At 37.3% G+C, this 20,283-nt stretch overlaps 2 protein-coding genes across 3 annotated transcripts in view; one reads left to right on the top strand and one right to left on the bottom strand.

The window, feature by feature from the left end:
- LOC138698363 (cytosol aminopeptidase-like) overlaps positions 1-14,371 on the top strand; it is a 45,882-nt gene extending 31,511 nt beyond the window's left edge. Inside the window, exons 7-10 of the mRNA XM_069824220.1 lie at positions 894-1,088; positions 3,704-3,853; positions 11,866-11,942; positions 14,015-14,371. Of these exons, the coding sequence (XP_069680321.1) occupies positions 894-1,088; positions 3,704-3,853; positions 11,866-11,942; positions 14,015-14,176 (584 nt within the window). The 3' untranslated portion in view covers positions 14,177-14,371. The remainder of the gene's footprint in view (positions 1-893; positions 1,089-3,703; positions 3,854-11,865; positions 11,943-14,014) is intronic.
- noi (splicing factor 3a subunit 3 noi) overlaps positions 1-20,283 on the bottom strand; it is a 130,752-nt gene that overhangs the window by 104,190 nt on the left and 6,279 nt on the right. The gene's annotated exons all lie outside the window — the stretch shown is intronic.

Below are 20,283 nucleotides of genomic sequence, written 5' to 3'. Positions count from 1 at the left end.
TTGAAGCGCACAACGGAATAAAACAACACGTCGACAAATGTCTAAAAAGACACTGAGAACGGGTGAAAGCCATCAGGTAGAGGCAATGACTGCTAAATTTGGCAATGCTGGGATCTATTGTCTTTCTGCCACGCGGCTAGGGGTTGAGTAGAGGATGGGGGTTTATGAGGGATTACCAATTCCAAGAAGAGAGGCCGTCATGTTTCCGAGTCAAGTATAATAGAACTAATGGTCGGTTACAGTTTCCAACAATCGTTTGTGAGGTCTTTTAACGGATCTTTTTCCTGATGGTATGAAACAAAGAATCTAAGTATTATGGAGTGTTCCATTCTTTTCAAATGTTGAAGCCAATGTTCCCTGTACTCTTGTAAATTTTGAATAATAGTTGTTTCATACTGAATAAATTCATTCATTTTCAGTTCTGATCAGGATGCGAATTAAGATTTCTGATGAGGGGGATAGAATTCTATATAGAGAATACCATACATAAAATTATTATTATCCTCATTCGATACGGCTCAACGCTTGGTCGCACTGAGTTGCTTGTCTTGCATCTTGATTATAATAATAATTATATCCATGAGCAGGCTTAAAATAAGATGTGTAATTCCTAAGCTATTGATTGTTGTCAGCTTGCTAGTGATGATAATACATCAATGTTATTTTCTTTGTTTACTTTATACTGTACTTTATAAAGTATACTTGTATTAAAACAATTATATTTTGTGAGGGGGATACAAGTTATCCCTGGCAGAAATGTTAATATGAATTATGAGAGAGGGATAACTTTCCAACAGGGGAGAAATCCCCCCATCCCCCGTTAAATCGCACCCTAGTTGTGACACGTTATTCGGCATAAATTGTTTGTCAGTACAAGTGTCAATATTTTTTAGGTATAATTCCTCTCTGCGAAAATATGCCTAGCGGAATGGCAGTCAAGCCAGGTGATTTAGTAAGAGCTTCTAATGGAAGAGCTATATTAGTGGATAACACGGACAGGGAAGGAGAATTAATACTCGCTGATGCTCTATTGTACGGAGTGAACAACTTCAAGCCAAAAATGGTGATGGATATTGCCACACTTTCACGTATGTATTTAACCCATTATCTATATATTATATTTTCTCTATTCAACAACAAAAAAAGAAAGGATATGAATTATAAATAAGTCTGAAACAAAAAATATAAAGCCTTTTTTTATCAACAGTAATCTCACTAGAAGTGTTGATTTATCTAGAGAAAATCAAAATTCGAGTGGGATTTAATTGACTATTACACGATTAGAAGAAAGTATATAAATATTAGAAGCAATAAAGTACTCTAATACAATAAAATATTAATTGACTCACTAAATTCTATTTTACTAATGTTCCCTTCACCAAAACGTTTGAACGGAGACATCACTTTCAGTCGACTAACGATGCGGGAAACAAATGACGATCGCAAAGCATGTCTTAGAGTACCGTAAAGAATTTGCAGTTTGAAATGCTGGCAAAAAACAAATGCTAACGAAGTGATAAAAACGAACAAATGCTAGGGAAGTGATCAAATTGTGCGATAAGCAGCCATGATTGGTTGAAAGACGTCCTTTCGTACCGTTTTATTGGTAAAAAGTAATATGACGTACTGTCTTCGCGCTACGAGTTGGCGGGTGGAGTGGATAGGAGGGACGGGGGAACTTCACGCTACACTCTGACCTGAAAACGTCAGTCCACTTACCTGGCTACAGGGGAACGAAGTCAGACATAAAAGATTCTTCATCTTTATCTTCGGTGTTGCTGTCGTTATGGCTGTCATCATCACTCTCATCACTGCTGTCATCGTCACTGGTGTCCGCGTCGCCAACATTAATGATGAACTCGTCTATAACGTCCTCCATTATTGCGTCTTTCTCCCAGTAGTAGTTTTCAATATCACTCACATGTTTACAGTATCCAGTCCAGTCTTCTTTAGTTACAGATTTGAGTCCTTCTTGCACAAGTTCTTGCAGTCTTTTCAGTGACATATCACCCGTTGTGTTATGTGACCTTACATAGTTCTTAACACTACTCCAAGCTAATTCAATAGCGCTTAGGTCACACATATACGGTGGTAACCTGACGACAGTGTGACCATGATTTGCAAATATCGTATCTATTTGGTACACTTTTTGCTTAGGACGAATTTGTTCAATTAACGAAAAAAGAGTGAACTTCCTCATATTTTCTTCACATGGCACTCCATGCCTTCGCAGGTAGTCCAACATTTCTTTTTTTACCGCTGATTTGGTTGGTACCTTATCTAATTGTTTTCCATGATAGGGCGCATTGTCCATGACGATTACAGATGGAGTAGACAGATTGGGAATAACTTTTTCAATCACCCACTTTTCGAAATTGTTAGAGTTCATCTGTCCATGATAGTCGCCTGTTGCTGTCCCCGCCTTGTATACTAATTCGCATCCTTCAACAAAGCCATTAATCCCACCCAGATGGACAACAATGAGTCTGTTAGACGCATTAACGGTAGTCAAAACTCCCGTAACGTCTTTATGCTGCCAGCACTTGCGAAACGTTAAATTGGTGTCTACCCATGTCTCGTCCAGGTACAAGATTGGTTTACCCTCTTCCCTAAGCTTTCTAATTGTCTGTAGGTATCTACACCTCCAATTTACAATGTTTTCCCTTTCAATTAAAAATTTTCGTCTCGATGCACACTTCTTCCATCTGAAACCCATTTCCTTTAGTATTCGTCGTAATGTTGTCGCCTTCCATTTGAAATCAATTCTGTCTTTTAACACAGGCAAAAGTTTCTTGCAGCTTGGTACTACTTTCTTGTTCAGATAAAAATCCTCAATTATGTCCTTTATCACTCTCCGGTCAAAGTCATCTACATTTGCGTTCCGATAGTCTGGACGTTTCCGTTTTTTTTTCCAGGTGTCGACAAAACACTTTCTTCTTCTTTGCAGTCTTTCATTTCTTTCCTTATACGCTGTATCGTTCTTATAGATACATTACAATACTTTTTTGCCCTTTCTGCAGATTTCGTAACAGGAATGCTAAGATATTGTTGTTCTTTTTCTTCATCACAGCATTTTATCACATTTGCAATAATATTTCTTTCTCCGCTATGGATTGTCAGTCCTTGTTTCCTCTTTGTCGACATATTTACAATTATTTGCAATTAATAAAGCGCTATGTAAGCCTAAACTACCACTATACAATAATAAAAACTCCACTAACTGTATTATAATCAACTATATTAACACCAGAAAAAAAAACCTATTATTAAAGACTTGCGATATATTGAAACTATTCTTGTTGAAACAAATAAAACACAACCAAACGCCACTATTATTTCACAGACCCGCAGACACTCTCAAATATACGTGCAGTAGATGTTTGTGAAACAGGAATATTGCAGTGAACAGCGCGGTGCGCATGCGCGACTGTTTCCCCTCCGCCCCGTCTAAGTACTTCAGCCGCCTTCTCCTGGCGTGACAACAGTAGTAAAAGTGTAATCGTTAGTATAATAACGATACCGAATAAAAACCTTACAGATTGGAATTAGAAGAATCTTACAAAGCTATTAAAATAACCGAATCTAACCGGTTTGACTTGGCTATGTTCAGAACTCGACTTTTTCTATTTCGACTGCAAGTTGTTTCACTTTTATGTAATTTTATTTTCTTTTTCTAACATATATTATATAACCATTTTTACAGCTGGCATGAGAACAGCATTAGGATCTGCTGCTTCTGGTGTATTCGCCAGCACTGATAGCTTATGGAAGGAAATTTCGGAAGCAGGCACATTCACAGGAGATCGTGTCTGGCGGTTTCCTTTGTGGAAACAATTCTCCAACAAAGTAACTCGTAAGTATGAAGGCAATTTATACATTTCTGAGATATATCCAATCCTACTTCCTAGTGTTTATTTTTATTCATTTAATTTCAGAGCATTTGCTAACGCTTCACGCTACCCCTTTATTATAATATATTTTCGATCTACTAAGTTACACGTATACAGCAGGGCTCCAAATGTATATTTTTACGAACCGGAATGCTCTATTACTTTTGTGGTGACGGTGGTGTTGATCACAACAACGACGGAATTAATGACTATACTTCGTTCCATAATGTCTAAGAGGAATGGAATTTAAATGAGGGGGGCACGGATGGCTCAGCACTGGGACCTATTGAGATCTATTGCGTTAACCCTCGATATAGAATGAGTTGCATGCCACAGATCCCCTATGCGCACCGCCCTAATCACATGACTCCCTTAACGACCGGTCCCTATAGCCGACAGAATCCAGATACCATTCCTGCTTCGGCAAATTCCCCCAAGTCCCCCCTGTCGGTCCGAGGCGAAACTCCTCCCCCGAGTAGGTCCGCCTCGGGTGCCATTGCAGAAGCCATCAAACATCGCTGAACTACATTCCACGGAGGCCGTCGAGAGAGTCAGCAGCTTCGGGAGGATCTGGAAAACCTGAAACGTGATGATGAGGAAAGGATGATGGGGGAAGGAAGTAGTGAAGATGAGTGGGGTTCCAATCGCCTGATAAAGTTACCTGATATTCATCCGTAGGAGTGAGGGAAAAATCCCGAAAAAACCTCACCCAGGCAACTCGTCCTTACCGGGAATCGAACCCGAGACAGCTGGATTTGGAGTTAGATTCGCTAACCCCTCAGCCACAACGATGGACATGTCTGAGAGGAAATATAAGCATTGCCCCCATAGGAGGAGAGAAGTATAGGCCTAACCAATGGCAGAGGTCTAATTTCACGCTTGACTTGAAGTTGGGCGTCATTAGTCACTTTCATGCTGTTTTGCGATCTAGATACTGTATTAACTGTAAGCCTATTGTAATTCAATTATAATTAGAGTCTGGCTGAACAGAAGAGAAGAGTAGGTCTACTAGTCTTAGCTCTGCCAGATTAAATAAATTATTATTAAATTATTATTATTATTATTATTATTATTATTATTATTATTATTAATTGATATTTGGGAAAAGGAAATTGTACCAGAACAATGGAAGGAGTCCATAATTGTACCTATTTTTAAAAAGGAGAACAAGACTAACTGCAGTAACTTTCGAGAAATATCACTTTTGTTGACGTACAAAATTTTGTCCAAAATTCTTTTGAGAAGATTAATTCCATATGTAGATAAAATTATTGGGGATCATCAGTGCGGTTTTAGGCGTAATAGATCGACTATTGATCAGATTTCTTGTAGTCGACAGATGTTGGAGAAAAAATGGGAGTACAAGGGTACAGTACATCAAATCATAGATTTCAAAAAGGCATATGGCTCAGTTAAGAGAGAAGTTTTATATAACATTCTTATTGAATTTGGTATTCCCAAGAAACTAGTTCGATTAATTGAAATGTGTCTCAGTGAAACTTACAGCAGAGTCCGTATAGACCAACTTCAGTCTGATGTTTTTTTTTTTTTCAATTTCAATGCGGGCTAAAGCAAGGAGGTGCACTATCACTTTTAATTTTTAACTTCGCTCTAGAATATGCCATTAGGAATGTTCAGGTTAACAAAGAGGGTTTGGAATTGAACGGGTTACATCAGCTTCTTGTCTATGCGGATGACGTGAATATGATAGGAGAAAATTCACAAACGATTAGGGAAAACAAGGAAATTTTACTTGAAGCAAGTAAAGCGATAGGGGTGGAAGTAAATCCCGAAAAGACAAAGTATGTGATTATGTCTCGTGACCAGAATATTTCACGAAATGGAAATATAAAAATTGGAGATTTATCCTTCGAAGAGATGAAAAACTTCAAATATCTTGGAGCAATAGTAACAAATACAAATGACACCCAGGAGGAAATTAAACGCACAATAAATATGGAAAATGCCTGTTATTATTCGGTTGAGAAGCTTTTGTCATCTAGTCTGCTGTCAAAAAATCTTGAAGTTAGAATTTATAAAACAGTTATATTACCGGCTGTTCTGCATGGTTATGAAACTTGGACTCTCACTTTGAGAGAGGAACATAGATTAAGGGTATTTGAGAATAAGGTTCTTAGGAAAGTATTTGGGGCTAAGCGGGTTGAAGTTACAGGAGAATGGAGAAAGTTACACAACGCAGAACTGCACGCATTGTATTCTTCACCTGACATAATTAGGAACATTAAATCCAGACGTTTGAGATGGGCAGGGCATGTAGCACATATGGGCGAAATCAGAAATGCATATAGAGTGTTAGTTGGGAGGCCGGAGGGAAAAAGACCTTTGGGGAGGTCGAGAAGTAGATGGGAGGATAATATTAAAATGGATTTGAGGGAGTGGAATATGATAGAGACTGGATTAATCTTGCACAGGATAGTGACCGATGGCGAGCTTAAGTGAGGGCGGCAATGAACCTGTGGGTTCCTTAAAAGCTATTTATAAGTAAATTGTAAGTATTATTAGTATATGCATCCAGTAATAATGAACATTACAATTTAATATGATTACTTTAATTTTTATCACTATTATTATTGTAAATTAATTGTATTCAAAATTTAATTCTGTTTATTCTGTATTATTATTGTATCACTTGTGTTGGGCTATCGTTGCTCATGACTGTTGACCACCACATTAATATAATAAATAAATAAATAAATAAATAATTATTATATGAAGAATGGAGCATGTGAAATGGACAAATAGAATAACAACTGAAGCTGTACTAGAAAGACTGGGTGAAGAAATAATAGTGCTGAATAATTATGTGCACATTATTTTTATAAAAATTCGAACACATATCTTCAGAAATTTCCATCCCTTTATCAAATTTACACATACTGAAACCATGAACTGTAGTTACTCTATTGAACTGAAAAAACTCAATAGATTAAATGCGTGCAATCTGAATAATTTGCTTCGATTATTCTTTCAAAATAAATTTAGGCTATGCAAGTGAAAAATATTGACTTTCATACTGATTTTGCATAATGATTAACGGCCATTACCTAATTAGCCTAATATCAAAGTAAAACGAAGCGGAACAGACCATAGACATTTCTTACGAGAAGGAACGGAAATATCCCTGAAATTAACTAACCGAAACACCTTCCGGTCCGTTTCGAGCCCTGATATATATTGTAAATTTATTTCAACTCAACAATAGGATTTTATTCTTCCAACAATAATTCCTTTCTACAATTCACCTTAAACGCTCTCGTCAACAATAGGATTTTCACTCAACACAGTATTCGTTATAGCACTCCACAGACGACGACAATGACAATTCACTAGAACTATTACGAACAACAATGAACTGTTAATCTTAACTAATATTTACAAAGCACTATTTACAAATCAGAACTATCAGTTCTCAGTTCACAATTCTTCTAGCTCAGTCACTCGAGTTCACAGTATCTCGAACCACAGACCTTCAGAGACAGTTCACTGTACTAGAACTCAGGTCCCTCCAACTGCGGTCCACTGCACTCGAACTCAGGTCCCTCCAACTGCGGTCCACTGCACTCGAACTCAGGCCTTCGGATGCTGACACAGTTGCGGACGCACACTCGAGCCGAACTCCGGTACACAAGACTGGCTTGCTTGCTCTGGCTTACTCACTGACTGGCTGACTAATCAACTGAAAAACTGCTCAAGTTCGCCCGCGTTTCTTCTTTTATAGCAAAATCATAGTTGCGAGAAATTTCTACGGGTGTCCTATCGAATTATCTGGCTATCTCCACTTTGGACGGACTTCTCTAGAAGATTCGGGAGGGTCCGTCCCCCCTTCACTCCGCGAGTAGCAGCTGCGCGCGCACTCTCCCCTCGTCGCGTTGGCCCTTTCCCCTCTCTTCTCTCCGCCGCGCGCCGTCCCTCTGTGCTCCGTGGAGCCCGCGCGATCTGCTCTCTTGCGGGACGCTGGTCGTGAGTTCGAATCTCACGTCGCTGTCACAATATATATAGTCTTCCGCTGTGAATCACATGACACCGTACCAGAGTTCAAATTCAGCTCAGTTTAGATTCCCCTGTTAAAATCCCGATTGAATAACCCTGAAATTATGACTTGTGTTAAGCAAGTCCGTGATCCAGGGATTTTTCCGGGTACCACTTCACTTCCCGTATGATATCTCAAGAATTCTCCATTATCTTCATTCATTATGAGTGCAATGTAGACTCACAGCCTGTGATGTACTCTGGATAGTCTATGACGGACTAAACTCCGTTTCTAAAATCTATAGAGTAAGTCAGCGCATTTGGGTGGAGCCGATGAGAAGCAAATGGGTGGAATCTATCAGTGCGGGAGTGTGATGCGAGCTGCATTGGCTCGCGGCCGCTAAGGGGCATGATGCGCGTGGCAGTTGTTGAGTTCGGATAGAAATGATCCCCTCTCTGCAGTCGCTCACTCCCTTTAAACAATGCTTTCTTCCTGTCATTGGACTTGTCCCGTCCACTCACCACTTGCGCAAAGGACTTCTTTCGTCTCCTATACTGTACAGATTACAGAAACAGAGTTTAAGTGGTCTACTCTTCTAGGCACTAGCGACAATTTATAAGCCACGCTCGTAGAGTCGGGGAGAATAACGGCAAGTTAATAGTATGCCATTACACAAAAAAAAGTCAATTCCCATCAGAGAAGTGAACATTTACATTCTTCCATAAAGTATAAGTGACTCTTGCATTACGTTTGCTCTGTGTTATTTTAAGCGATATTAAGAGTGTCTGGTGGTGATTATGACGCTAAGCATGCAAATAGCAGACGTCTCCAAAAGCGTACTCGCGAGTAAGCCCCTGAACGGAACCGAAGCCAGTACGTAATGAGCGCCTCCGCCTCACCCATCGCCACCTGTACTGTACTCAATGCTTATGCGCAAACGAAGAGCAGTGACGGACTGCCATTATCATTGTGTTGGTCGGAGTGTTCCACCGTTTCACAATGTCTTCTAATCATGGACGTAGTACATTCAAGGGTGAATAGGAAGAGAAATATTTTTTGTATTAGTGGGGAGAATATGAAATGTTTAATTTGTTCGAAAATTCTTAAGGGTTTTAAAATTCAACATGCGACGACACTACTTGACTCTTCGCAAAGAATATCATACAATTACAGGTATGCTGGACATGTGAAAATAATTCATTTTGGGACGTCTGTATAACTGTTGTTTATACTTAATAATCAGTATATTACAATACGTTTACACTCAGTTTCGCATGATATACTTATAGTTTTTCGTTTCATTTTAGATGAAATACGTACAAATATTTTGATAAATTTGAAACAAGAACATACAAACATAAATCACACACGTATCCTCAGTCTTAAAAAAAAAAAAAAAAAAAAAAAAAAAAAAAAAACTTCTTGCTAGCTATGTTCTGACTTGAAATTATAGAAAATCAATTAAGCCCTTTGCAGAATGAGCATTTGTAAAAACGTGCATACAGGACGTTACTAAAATACTGTGTCCAGAGCAAAGTCACAAGTTTAAGAAAATTAAATTGTCTCCAAACACAGTTCAGAGAAGGATTTGCAAGATTGCAAATGTAATTGAATCTGAAGTCGAAACCACAATTAACCAGTCTGTAGCATTGGACGAAAGCACAGATAGAAATGACAAAGCTCACCTAGCCAGTTTCATCCGAGGAGTTAATGAACATTTTCCTGTATGTCAAAATAATATACAAACGTATGATATTTCTTATCCTTTCGATGTTATTATTTGTAAACATAAGCAGATCGTTGCCGCAATCCCCCACTGACCGCTCCCATCTGTTGAGGTACGAGTCTCTAGCTTTACAGCACGCTGTGTTCGGCGGGCAGCATCGGGATCACGAATGACTATACGCTTTTTGGAGACCTCTGGCTTAATATATTGTAAAGCTAGATAGTGAAATAATTAATTAGGCTATATTAGATCTGGCAGTTCTACAGCAGTCAGCGCTCAGGACAGACGTGTGCGAGAAGCTCTGTTAGTTAGAATGCTATATAGTGAGGTCATAGACAGGAGTGTAGCGAATTCCGAACAGAAAAAATGGAGGTTACAATGAAGGAGTTGAAAGAAAAAGTCGAGGATTTAAGCAGGAAGATGGAAGAAATGCAGCTAGAAAACATACAAATGAAGAGGAAATTAAAATTCTGGGAGGATAAGCAGAGGAAAAAGAACTTAGTATTTTTCGGCGTAGAAGAAATGGAACAGGAAAAGAACGAGAAAACGTACGACACTGTATTCAAAGTGTGCTGGGAGGTTTTCAACATGGATGTGAGCGACGGACAAATTGAAGAAGCCTACAGGGTCGGAAGAGGGTTGAATCGACCTATCGTGGTCAAATTAAAAAACATGTTAACTAAGGAGAAAATTCTGTTTAGAAGAAAGTGCTTAAAAAACTCAAACATTCGACTCGAGTTGGACTATGATTATGAGACGAGATGTAGAAGAAGATTGTTGCTACCGTTTATGTGGGCGGCTAGGAAGAACGGACATTTCGCCAGGCTGTATGGAAATAAATTGAATATCAATAATGAGATTTTCGATCTAGAATTTTGTTTAGAAAATTTGAATCAAAAGGAATTGGAGTCCGAGGTTATAGAAGGAAACAGGAGGGACTTGAAAATGAAAATGAGGAAGATTATAAACAAGCAAATGGGCGGAAGAAGTGAGATTAGTAGCCAAAGAAGTGTGGCAGAAGTTTCAAGAAGGAATTCAATTAGCTCAGGACAATCCGAAGCGAGGGCAGTAACCACACAAGGTATGTCTGAAACAGCAAGTTCAGGAAGAATGGAAGCTGACACGTATGGCGTCATTGAAAGGAGAGACGCGTGGTCGCAAATAAGTCCTTCGTCACCATGCAAGCAACAGTCACTGAAGACTGCTGACAATAGCGGAAGGGATAAGATGACGAATCAGCTGACAGCGGGAAGAGTAGGTCATAGAAAACAGGTCAAGAAGGTGGTTAAGAAGAAACAAGCAAGACGTCCGGAGCCGACAAAGAGGGGAAGTAAAGAAGATTTGGGTAGTCCATCTACTGGTGAAGGAAAGGAAGGAAACAAGGAACCGCAGAACTACAGTCTACGAAGTTGGTGCTTAAGGGGGGTGGAGTGATAAAAGTGTGGCAAAAGACATAGAAACAATAAAGTGAGTGTTCAAGGAGTAAGAGTATCTAGCAAAACAATCGGAGAGAGAATGTACAAGCGAATTAGTGAATTAGTGTCCAGAGAAACAAGAGTTGATAAAGGAAGTGACTAGAGAAAATTAGAAGTGTTTGCTAATAGTAATTGGTAGTGAAATGTTACTAATATTGGAGTGTCGACTAAGTTAGCGTACAATCAGGGAAATTGAAATGATAGGAAGACAGCAAGTATTTTAATGTAAGTTTACAAATGAATGTTGAATTTACTTACAAAAATAGTGGCAACGGAAAATTTATCGGGGTGAAAGGGAACAGTTAACAAAATAAACATGTGATTCACTGTTTAATGAAGAAATAGGGGATAAGAATGATGATAGAAGTGAGGAGAGGTAGAACTGATTGTAAATTAGTGATGAAAGTGAATGGGATGATTAAATAGTGTTAGTAAAAGTTAGTTCAAAATTAGGGAAATTTTAGACGATAGGAAGTAAGGGGAGAGGTTAGAAAGCAAATTGAGAGTATGTATTATAGTAACAGAGGTAACAAAGGTAAAGCAAGATGACTGCACACGTCAATGAAAGTTTATTGTAATTAGAAGGTAATGGGGAGCACGAATACAGAGATGTGGTGGCGACCCATTACCAAATAAGAGTTGTAGAAATAAATATATCAATATCAATATCAATATTAGATCTGGCGTAATTAAACACAACAAATCAAGAAACAAGCTAAAACTATAACTGAATGCGTATCAGTGAATTTCATTTAAAGTGAACACGAAACATTTCTGCCCTAGACACAACGTTCGCTGACATATCCAACGTTGGTCTCGGCCCTGGTGGTGACCCTTGCCTAGCAGCTGCATTTCTCAGGGTGAGTTTCCTCATATATCTTGCTTATTAATAAAAGTTGTTGCCTTTTGCCTAAAATTAAATTAAAATTATGTTCTACATTAGGGGTTGGCAAACTACGACCCGCGGACCAAATATGGCCCTCCGAAGTGTTCAATCCGGCCCGCGAGATAAATAACTTTTCAGTTGATTTTATGTTACATATAAGTATATGCGAATATTAGAGAGAAGTTGGCAAGAAGCAAAGCTAACGGTAAATTAAGAACACATTTTACCCTTTATTTTTTGTCAAAAATAACATGATATAGGGGTGTTCAGGAAAAGATTTCATCCTTGCAGTAGTCTATTGCTTGCATTCTAATGCTACTCGCGGCTTGGTGGTTTTCCGTTATGTTTGTACAGGGCATCATTTTATTTTTACTAACATTTCTAATGTTAACCTGGCTATACCTTTGGATCAACGATTAAGAACCGGAAACCCCCTTCCACGAATGAAGTTCGATGATACTCGCGTAGTATACAAACAAATCACTTTACTAGGTATAGGAGGGAAGAAAAGTAGTTCATTTGCGTAAACTAGAAAATATCGCGATTTTGAGTTTGATAATTTTCATTAGGATTTTGTTTAATCAAAATACAGTACAGTATTAACAATGAGTGTTTTTACTCACGAACTGAGCTTTCCATGCGGACGTATTCATTATGCAGTGTATATTATACTGTCTACAGCACATTAGCGTACACTATAGAGAATGAAGTTAAATTGAAAAATAATCATAATATGGATATTTAAACACATTTTTTAAAATGGTGGCCGTTTATTTCGATACAGGTTTCAGTTCTAATGTGCATATTATCTCACTATAGACTATTGTACGTAATTCCAATTACCAGGTTCGTACTTCATATCAGTAACTCATGTTGAAATAATTCTGTACCTACTCTATAAAAGAGTACCTTACGTACTGTAAATTCAATCTTCACTTCTGTCCGATCCGAAAACATAAAATTACTCAGACATGCTATCTACTGTCCGTCCAAGTGGTTACGTCGCAACGTCGTAGAAAGGGAGGAAATCACGTGACAGTTAATTACTTAACGATGCCCTTTTATTTAAGTTATTTTAAACAATTGTATGGGTATAATATTACGTAGACGTTCAATTCCTAACAGAAATTAATGTTCTCAGAAAAGAGCTAAAACAGCCCAGCCACTAGCATTTACAGAGAGGCGAATAGAAGCAGGTGGGGGAAACCGGGATGCGACGTAGCAAATGGAAAATGATGTAATATTGAAAGCTCTTTCGTCACTGGAAAACGCGAACATATTTTTGGAACGTACTGTTTACTATGACCGTAAGGCTACTATGCGGTCTTGGATCTATGTGGAGAACGTTGAACTTCATTAGTAGAAGGGGTGGGAGTGAAGTACATTCAAAAACTCAGGTACAATAAAAATTGAAGTAAAAATAAAATGATGTCCCTGTATCTTGACATACTTCCTCTTGAACTATTCCATCACAGTTTCAAACCAGCTTCTCTGTCAATACACGACATCTGCTTTACTCGTTTGCATGTAAATATTGTCGACTGCGTTCATATTGTTTTTGTCTTAAGGATTAATTCACACGGACCACACCACAATCACAAAACGATGGTTCACTTCTGGCGGTCAGAAATTAGTATGGAAACAGATGATAGTAACTCACACGGACCAGAATATCTGATTTGCAAACAATAGCTAGTACTTCTAAGAAACGGAAAGTTAACGCAGAATGTCCAGTGTTTTCTTGGAAGTTTTTTTACACAACGTAGCCTACAATAATAAGCCCGTTTGTCTTCAGTTTTTTTTTTTTTTAAATTAAAATAAAATACATATGGACTTTTAGATATGTATAATTCTTTTTCATTATTCAGAAAAATATGTTTAACATACATACATACATACATACATACATACATACATACATACATACATACATACATACATACATATAAACTAACACAAAGTTGGCTGGTTTTAAATGCCATCTTTAGGTGTCTTAGTCACATCCTTCAGTCCGAATCCTAATACAGAAATATTGAATATTTTCAGGAATTTGTTCCTTGTGGAGACTGGATTCACATGGACATCACTGGATCAGGTAAACTACAGGGTAAAGGCGATGTCCCTTATCTGGTTGAAGGCCGCATGACAGGAAGACCGACCAGAACCGTCATTCAGTTCCTTACACAGTTTGCCAAAACCAATCATTGAAGTATGACGATTATAAATAACGTCGGAAATCATCATGATATCTGTATTCGTCAATGAACTCGTATAAATTTCCTTTTAATTAGAAAGAACCTCCTTACATAAGACGCATTTCATAAATAATACTGGTTTTTGTACTATATATTTAATTTTGATATATATAAACTATTCTGTATATTATATTTCGTAACTGCAATATATATTAATTTATAAAATAATAGTTATTTATGGTACTTGTGAGGTAAGTGCATCTTTATTGCGCGAGTGGAAAGATTTATTAATTTGTAAAATAATAGTTATTTATGGTACTTGTGAGGTAAGTGCATCTTTATTGCGCGAGTGGAAAGATTTATTAATTTGTAAAATAATAGTTATTTATGGTACTTGTGAGGTAAGTGCATCTTTATTGCGCGAGTGGAAAGATTTAAGCACGAGGCTGACGCCTCGTGCTTAAATTACACGAGCGCAATAAAGATCACGCTCACAAGTACCATACGTAATTTTATCCATGACCATAACGAAAAATTATGTTTTATAAAAGAAAATATGTTGAAAATAAGTCCTCATATAATCACATATCATGGCATGGATTTTACAATCGATACGTGTACTAGGTAGGTTATGATGTAGGAGGCCGTGATTAATGAAGAATGGTATCTAAGGCGTTGGATAAATAACAAATTATAATTAATTATATAATTTTATTTATTATTATTTTTTTTTTCATTTTAAACATGCACTTTTCGTCTTTTTCAAGTTTCAGGGATCATTTAGAAGTGTTCGCGGGACTAATATGATTAAAATAATTTCACATTTTACTTCTGTAAACTTAAGAGGAATATTAAAACGTATTTAATCATCGTGTCTGTTTAGCTCAGTTGACTAAGGCGTGTTGTTATAAAATCCAAATCCTATAATAGTACATTATGCAACGAGCCTATAATGATAGTAATTAAGAAGCGAGTATGGATGTTTATGAAACGAGCGCAAGCTCGTTTCATAATTTTCATACGAGCTTCTTAATTACCATTATAGGCGAGTTTCATACGAATTTTTATGCTCGACCATATTTCTAACTTGAAATTATTCAGATGTATACATTTCATTTGTATCTGACAAGATCGGAAGTGAACTTGTTCTAGGTCGTGAATTGTGAGATGTGCGCAGACGCGAAAGTATTGATTTTTTCCGAGGAACAATAATGTCATTGACCTTGATGTAATCCCGTTAAACTTGATATAACCTTGATTATTGAATTCGACATTGAAAAACGAGATGACAAATTGAATTTATTTGAATATTATTTACAATTAACGCTAATTATTATAGTAACAGCACATAACCTTCTGCGACAGTATTGGATTTCCAGCCTCCGTGACTTTCGATAATTCTCTTTCGATTGCATATCCGAGAATAATCGATACTTGCGGTTTGATAACGGTACAAAGCTGACTTGTCATTGGCTGAACACCTGTAAGGTGAGTTGTGATAGGCTGAACACCTGTACTTTAATGAGTAGATGTACTTTAATGACATGCATTAAAGGACTGCTACCAGGTGTATAATTACTACATTTCGGCATGGTCGAGCATAAACCAAACTTCGCAGGTTCAAGTCTCCTCGCATCCCAAAAGGTAAAATATTATACAATTTAAAAAAAGTACATATTAGATATGGATGCAATTCACAAATTACGACGTAGTAGATAGAGAAAAGAGAAGGATATTGAGTGTATGTATATTTAAGAAATGGTAATAAAGAAGTATGTAGAGGTAGTGACATCTAGTAACTAATATATTAACTTCTTGAGTAATAGTTGAATGGAAAAGTATACGTGTGGCCCGGGTACTAGGAAAATACTAATGAACTGTGAGATAAAGTTCAAACTGTGAGGTAAAGTCTTTATCTCACTCGTGGAATAAAGTAATGTTGAATAAAAGCCTACTTTACAAACGCAAAAGTATTTAGTAAAGGCATGTTTTTCGTTATGGTCATGGATAAAATATTTATTACCAGGTTATATGTGTCACATTATGAATTCTTAAACTTAATATAAAGGCGCGTATCTACAAAGCGAGGCTGCCTCATGATGCTTGCTTCGCTTAGTGGATATCTTGCCTCGCAAAGTGCGAAGCTGCCTCTAGAGATGAGCACGGGCAGACCGTGGTCTTCCAGCCGACTACCTGTACAGCAGTAAGCCCGCCAAGTCCTTGTGAATCCTACTTCAGAGTTCGAGCTCGAGGCAATGAACTCTAAAGGTAAGCGTTCACTACATCGTATCGCACGCATCGGACGAATCGCACGGATCGGAAAAAGACTATCTTTCCTGTAATTGTTATGTAACCGTGTTCACTACATCGTATCGGACGCATCGCCTCACGGCAAATCCGTCCACGTTTCTCGGATGGGCAACTTTTCCGATGCGTGCGATCATGGCCTTCTTTAATAAATCAATTTTAATTGGTCAACTGTTACCCTAGATCATATATGTAACAGATAACTCCTCGCTACGTTAAAATCGGCAGCACTTTGAAGAGAACAACCGCCAGGATCGCCACTCGTCCGCCGTAAACGAACACTAGATGGCAGCACAGTCGCTAATGCAATTCAAATGGATATTATGACGTGACTCCTTATGTAACAACTAGATGGCAGCGTAGTAAACCTGACAAAAGTTGTTAACCTCAAAGCCTATAGCCCCGACATATCTGTTACATATATAATCTAAGCTGTTACTATTATGTTGGGCCATGTTCAGTGTCGCGCCAAAATGGCAGACGGAAAACTTATTTCGCGTGTAGAAAATTGCGAAGAATTATATAATTTGAGGCGTTCCCATTACAGTAATCAAATCATTTCTTGCAAATATATTGTGTAACCAATATTTCTTTCGTTTCTTCCTCTTCAATTAAGACGCATGAAGCAATTACAAATTCTTATTCGCTAACAGACGTAATTAATAGATCTAACCTCAACTCCTTTGCTTTCAGTAATGTCAATATCGTACGACGTCATGTTTTAAACAGCTGATAGGGAATCCGATGAGGCGATGAGGTGGAGCCGTTACAGTGAACGCACTGCACTTAAAATATCCGTTGCGTGCGATTCGTACGAGCAGTGCGATACGATGTAGTGAACGCTTACCTTAACCCGGCTGAGCCCGAGACCGCTGGACCGCGGAGCCGACACCGACCTGCCTGCGGACGGCGGCGATTCCGTCACAGTTCGTAGTCGACGCAATGAAATCCGAGCCCGTCTCAAAGACGACTTTGCCTTCTTCTTTCTGTCCTCTTTCATCGACTGATCTATTACTATTCTTGTATAATATTAACCATTCTTTCTGCAAATAATGCATTACAACACAATATTCCATTACTTTATGCATAATATAACATATTTCTGTAAATAATCTCGTCCATTACCCTTATTATTTTGAAAATAACAGTATTACCACATTAAATTTGTTCATATTCAAATGAGAAGTAAAATATAGGAAAAAAACTCTTATTTTATACAACATTACATCAATTCTTCAATACAGAGTTAACGAATAAATGAAATGGCAATATTCTGACACTACCATACCACCATTCATTCTCATTATTAATTGGATAATAACATATATTCATGGTTTTCAAATGTGTTGTCCACATGAGTTCCGTCGATTATCTTTTCATCTACTCTACACGAGAAATAGAATGAAAAATATTATAAATTTGTAGATATATTGTTTATACATTACATATATTATTCTGAACCGCGTTTTCAGAACGTTGCACTTCCTCTTACATTAAAATTATTCGTACAATGTGACAAAATAACCACTATATAGAGTGGAAGTAATGTAAGTGCGCAGATTTTAACAGTTATTCCACAGATAGAGTTCAACAAAAATTCTAATATCACATTAGTTCCAAATGGATACTTTTCTCAGAAAAAAAAATATTTTCTTCTAATTGTTAACACTGTTTCACACGATAAGAACTATCCGTACGGTTCTGATTTTTACTCGTATCATTAGAGAATTGAAAATGAATTATTTATCCGTTTGCAGTTTTAAATAAACTATATGCTGGCGATGCCCTGTTCCAAATTATGTAGACTTTTAGCCTAATTTTCTAATTAACTATGCACTTAATGTATTCTGTTGCCCCATACAGTGTGCACAGTTGTACCACTTCCGCTCTGTATACAAGCCGAAAAAAGATCAACAAAATATTTAAAAAATCAAGAGTAAAAGAAATTTAAATTTCTTTCCTTCGCAAACCATTGTGACAAATAATAGGCTACGTAATCTGATTGAAGTTCCCATAAAAATAAAATGTAAATAACTCACGTGAGTACTGAAGTGGTAGCAAGAGATACTTTTTTGTACCTTAATCTTTCCAATAAAATTCTAGAATGATTTCTTTTGCGCATTACTATTTTCGGCGAGATGGGTTGATACAATAGGGACTTGATAATCCGAACAGATTGGGGAAAGGAGTCGTTCGTATTAGCTGGTCGTTCGGATTAGCGGGTCGTTCGGATTACCAGGGTCTTTTTAAACGAATAAAAAAAACTTTCATGATGAAGAGAAACATTTTTATTTATGTATAACAAAATATGCCAAAACCTTCCCTACCACATACTGTACCTATTTACCATAAATATCAGTAATTTTTTTAAATATTGATATTGACTACACTATCTCGCATACGTCGCAGCAACATAGTTTCACCACTGTCTTTGCTGTTTTCTTCAGCCCATTGAACAGCTATATTTGTTCTGCACTCAAATTTTTCTCTCTCACGAATTCTTTATGCTCTCTTTGGAACAGTTCGATTGATTCCTCTTTGCTCGAGAGTTTTTCGCCTGTAATTTTGAGCCGTCTGATGCCATAACGTCTTTTCAAATTGCCTTACCAACTTTTACTCGTACTAAAACCTACATGGTTCTTCGTCATTTAACGCTGGAAAATTCCAGATTTTTCACAAAGCATTTCACCACTCACGGGAGCCGTTCGAGCCCGTTCGGTTTATCAAGTGTTCGGATGATCGAGTCTCTACTGTACCTTAATTTCCCCGTACTCAATACTACAACCATTTTTTGGTTTTTATTTTTTGCTTCTACCTAAAGGACTCAAACTGAAGTAGATTGTAGGGAAAGCCGCTAATTAGCTCTGGTCGTAGTTTTGGTTTGAGTTCTGTGAACGAAAGAATCTTTTTTAGTACCAAAAGTAAATATTTCGTTCATTGGTATATGTTATCTAACATAAAACCAGATTGTATTTGTTACCATCCATTAAGTACAATGTGTTCCGTATTATCTGGTGAGTAATAACATATTTTAATTTCCATGATTTATTCGAATCTATAGTTTTGGTAGCCACATTTGTTTAAACGTGCACCCTCTTGTACCTTTGAACACAGAACATCTTGTACCACGGAACATGTTCCAAGGTACATAATACTATTGGTTTTTGTTTTTATTTTATTTTAAGATCATGCCACGAACTAAATCTGGAGTTAAGAGGTCCCCTAATTGATCCGGATGCCTTGAAGAAAGCTGTTGAAGCAGTTATTGCTCCTCCAAGAAATAAAATCTCAATCAGAGCAGCCTGATCTGGTTTATGATTGCAAATACATTTTAAATATGATTGTCAGTTCTTACAACTATATTCCCACCTATATTACATGTGTTCCAACTTACAAAAGGGTATGTTCTAAGGTACATGAACCTGTTGTACCTTTGAACATATTACATTTTATTTTTTCCATCCTTAATAGATATGTAGAACAGTAAAATACATACACGAACTTGTAAAGGAATCTTCAATAATTATTTAAAGTATTTCTTAATTTAAAAAATATCATTTCCCAAAATTAAAAAAAATAAAATGTGAAAAGTGTTTAAAGGTACAACAGTCTCCCCTACTTTATTACAGTGTTCTCCACCCTCTCGGTTAGTCATGTCGGAGTAATTAACAAAGATACTTTAACAACTACAATAAGTTTGCGGTGCCGAATCGTCTGCGTTAATAACACTTTACTAATACAGGGACATCATTTTATTTTTACTAACATTTCAAATATTAACTTGGGTATACCTTTGCATCAACGATTCAGAAC

Source organism: Periplaneta americana, chromosome 4, assembly GCF_040183065.1.
Source record: "Periplaneta americana isolate PAMFEO1 chromosome 4, P.americana_PAMFEO1_priV1, whole genome shotgun sequence".
Classification (NCBI taxonomy): domain Eukaryota; kingdom Metazoa; phylum Arthropoda; class Insecta; order Blattodea; family Blattidae; genus Periplaneta; species Periplaneta americana.
This window is presented reverse-complemented; position numbering and strand designations above follow the sequence as displayed.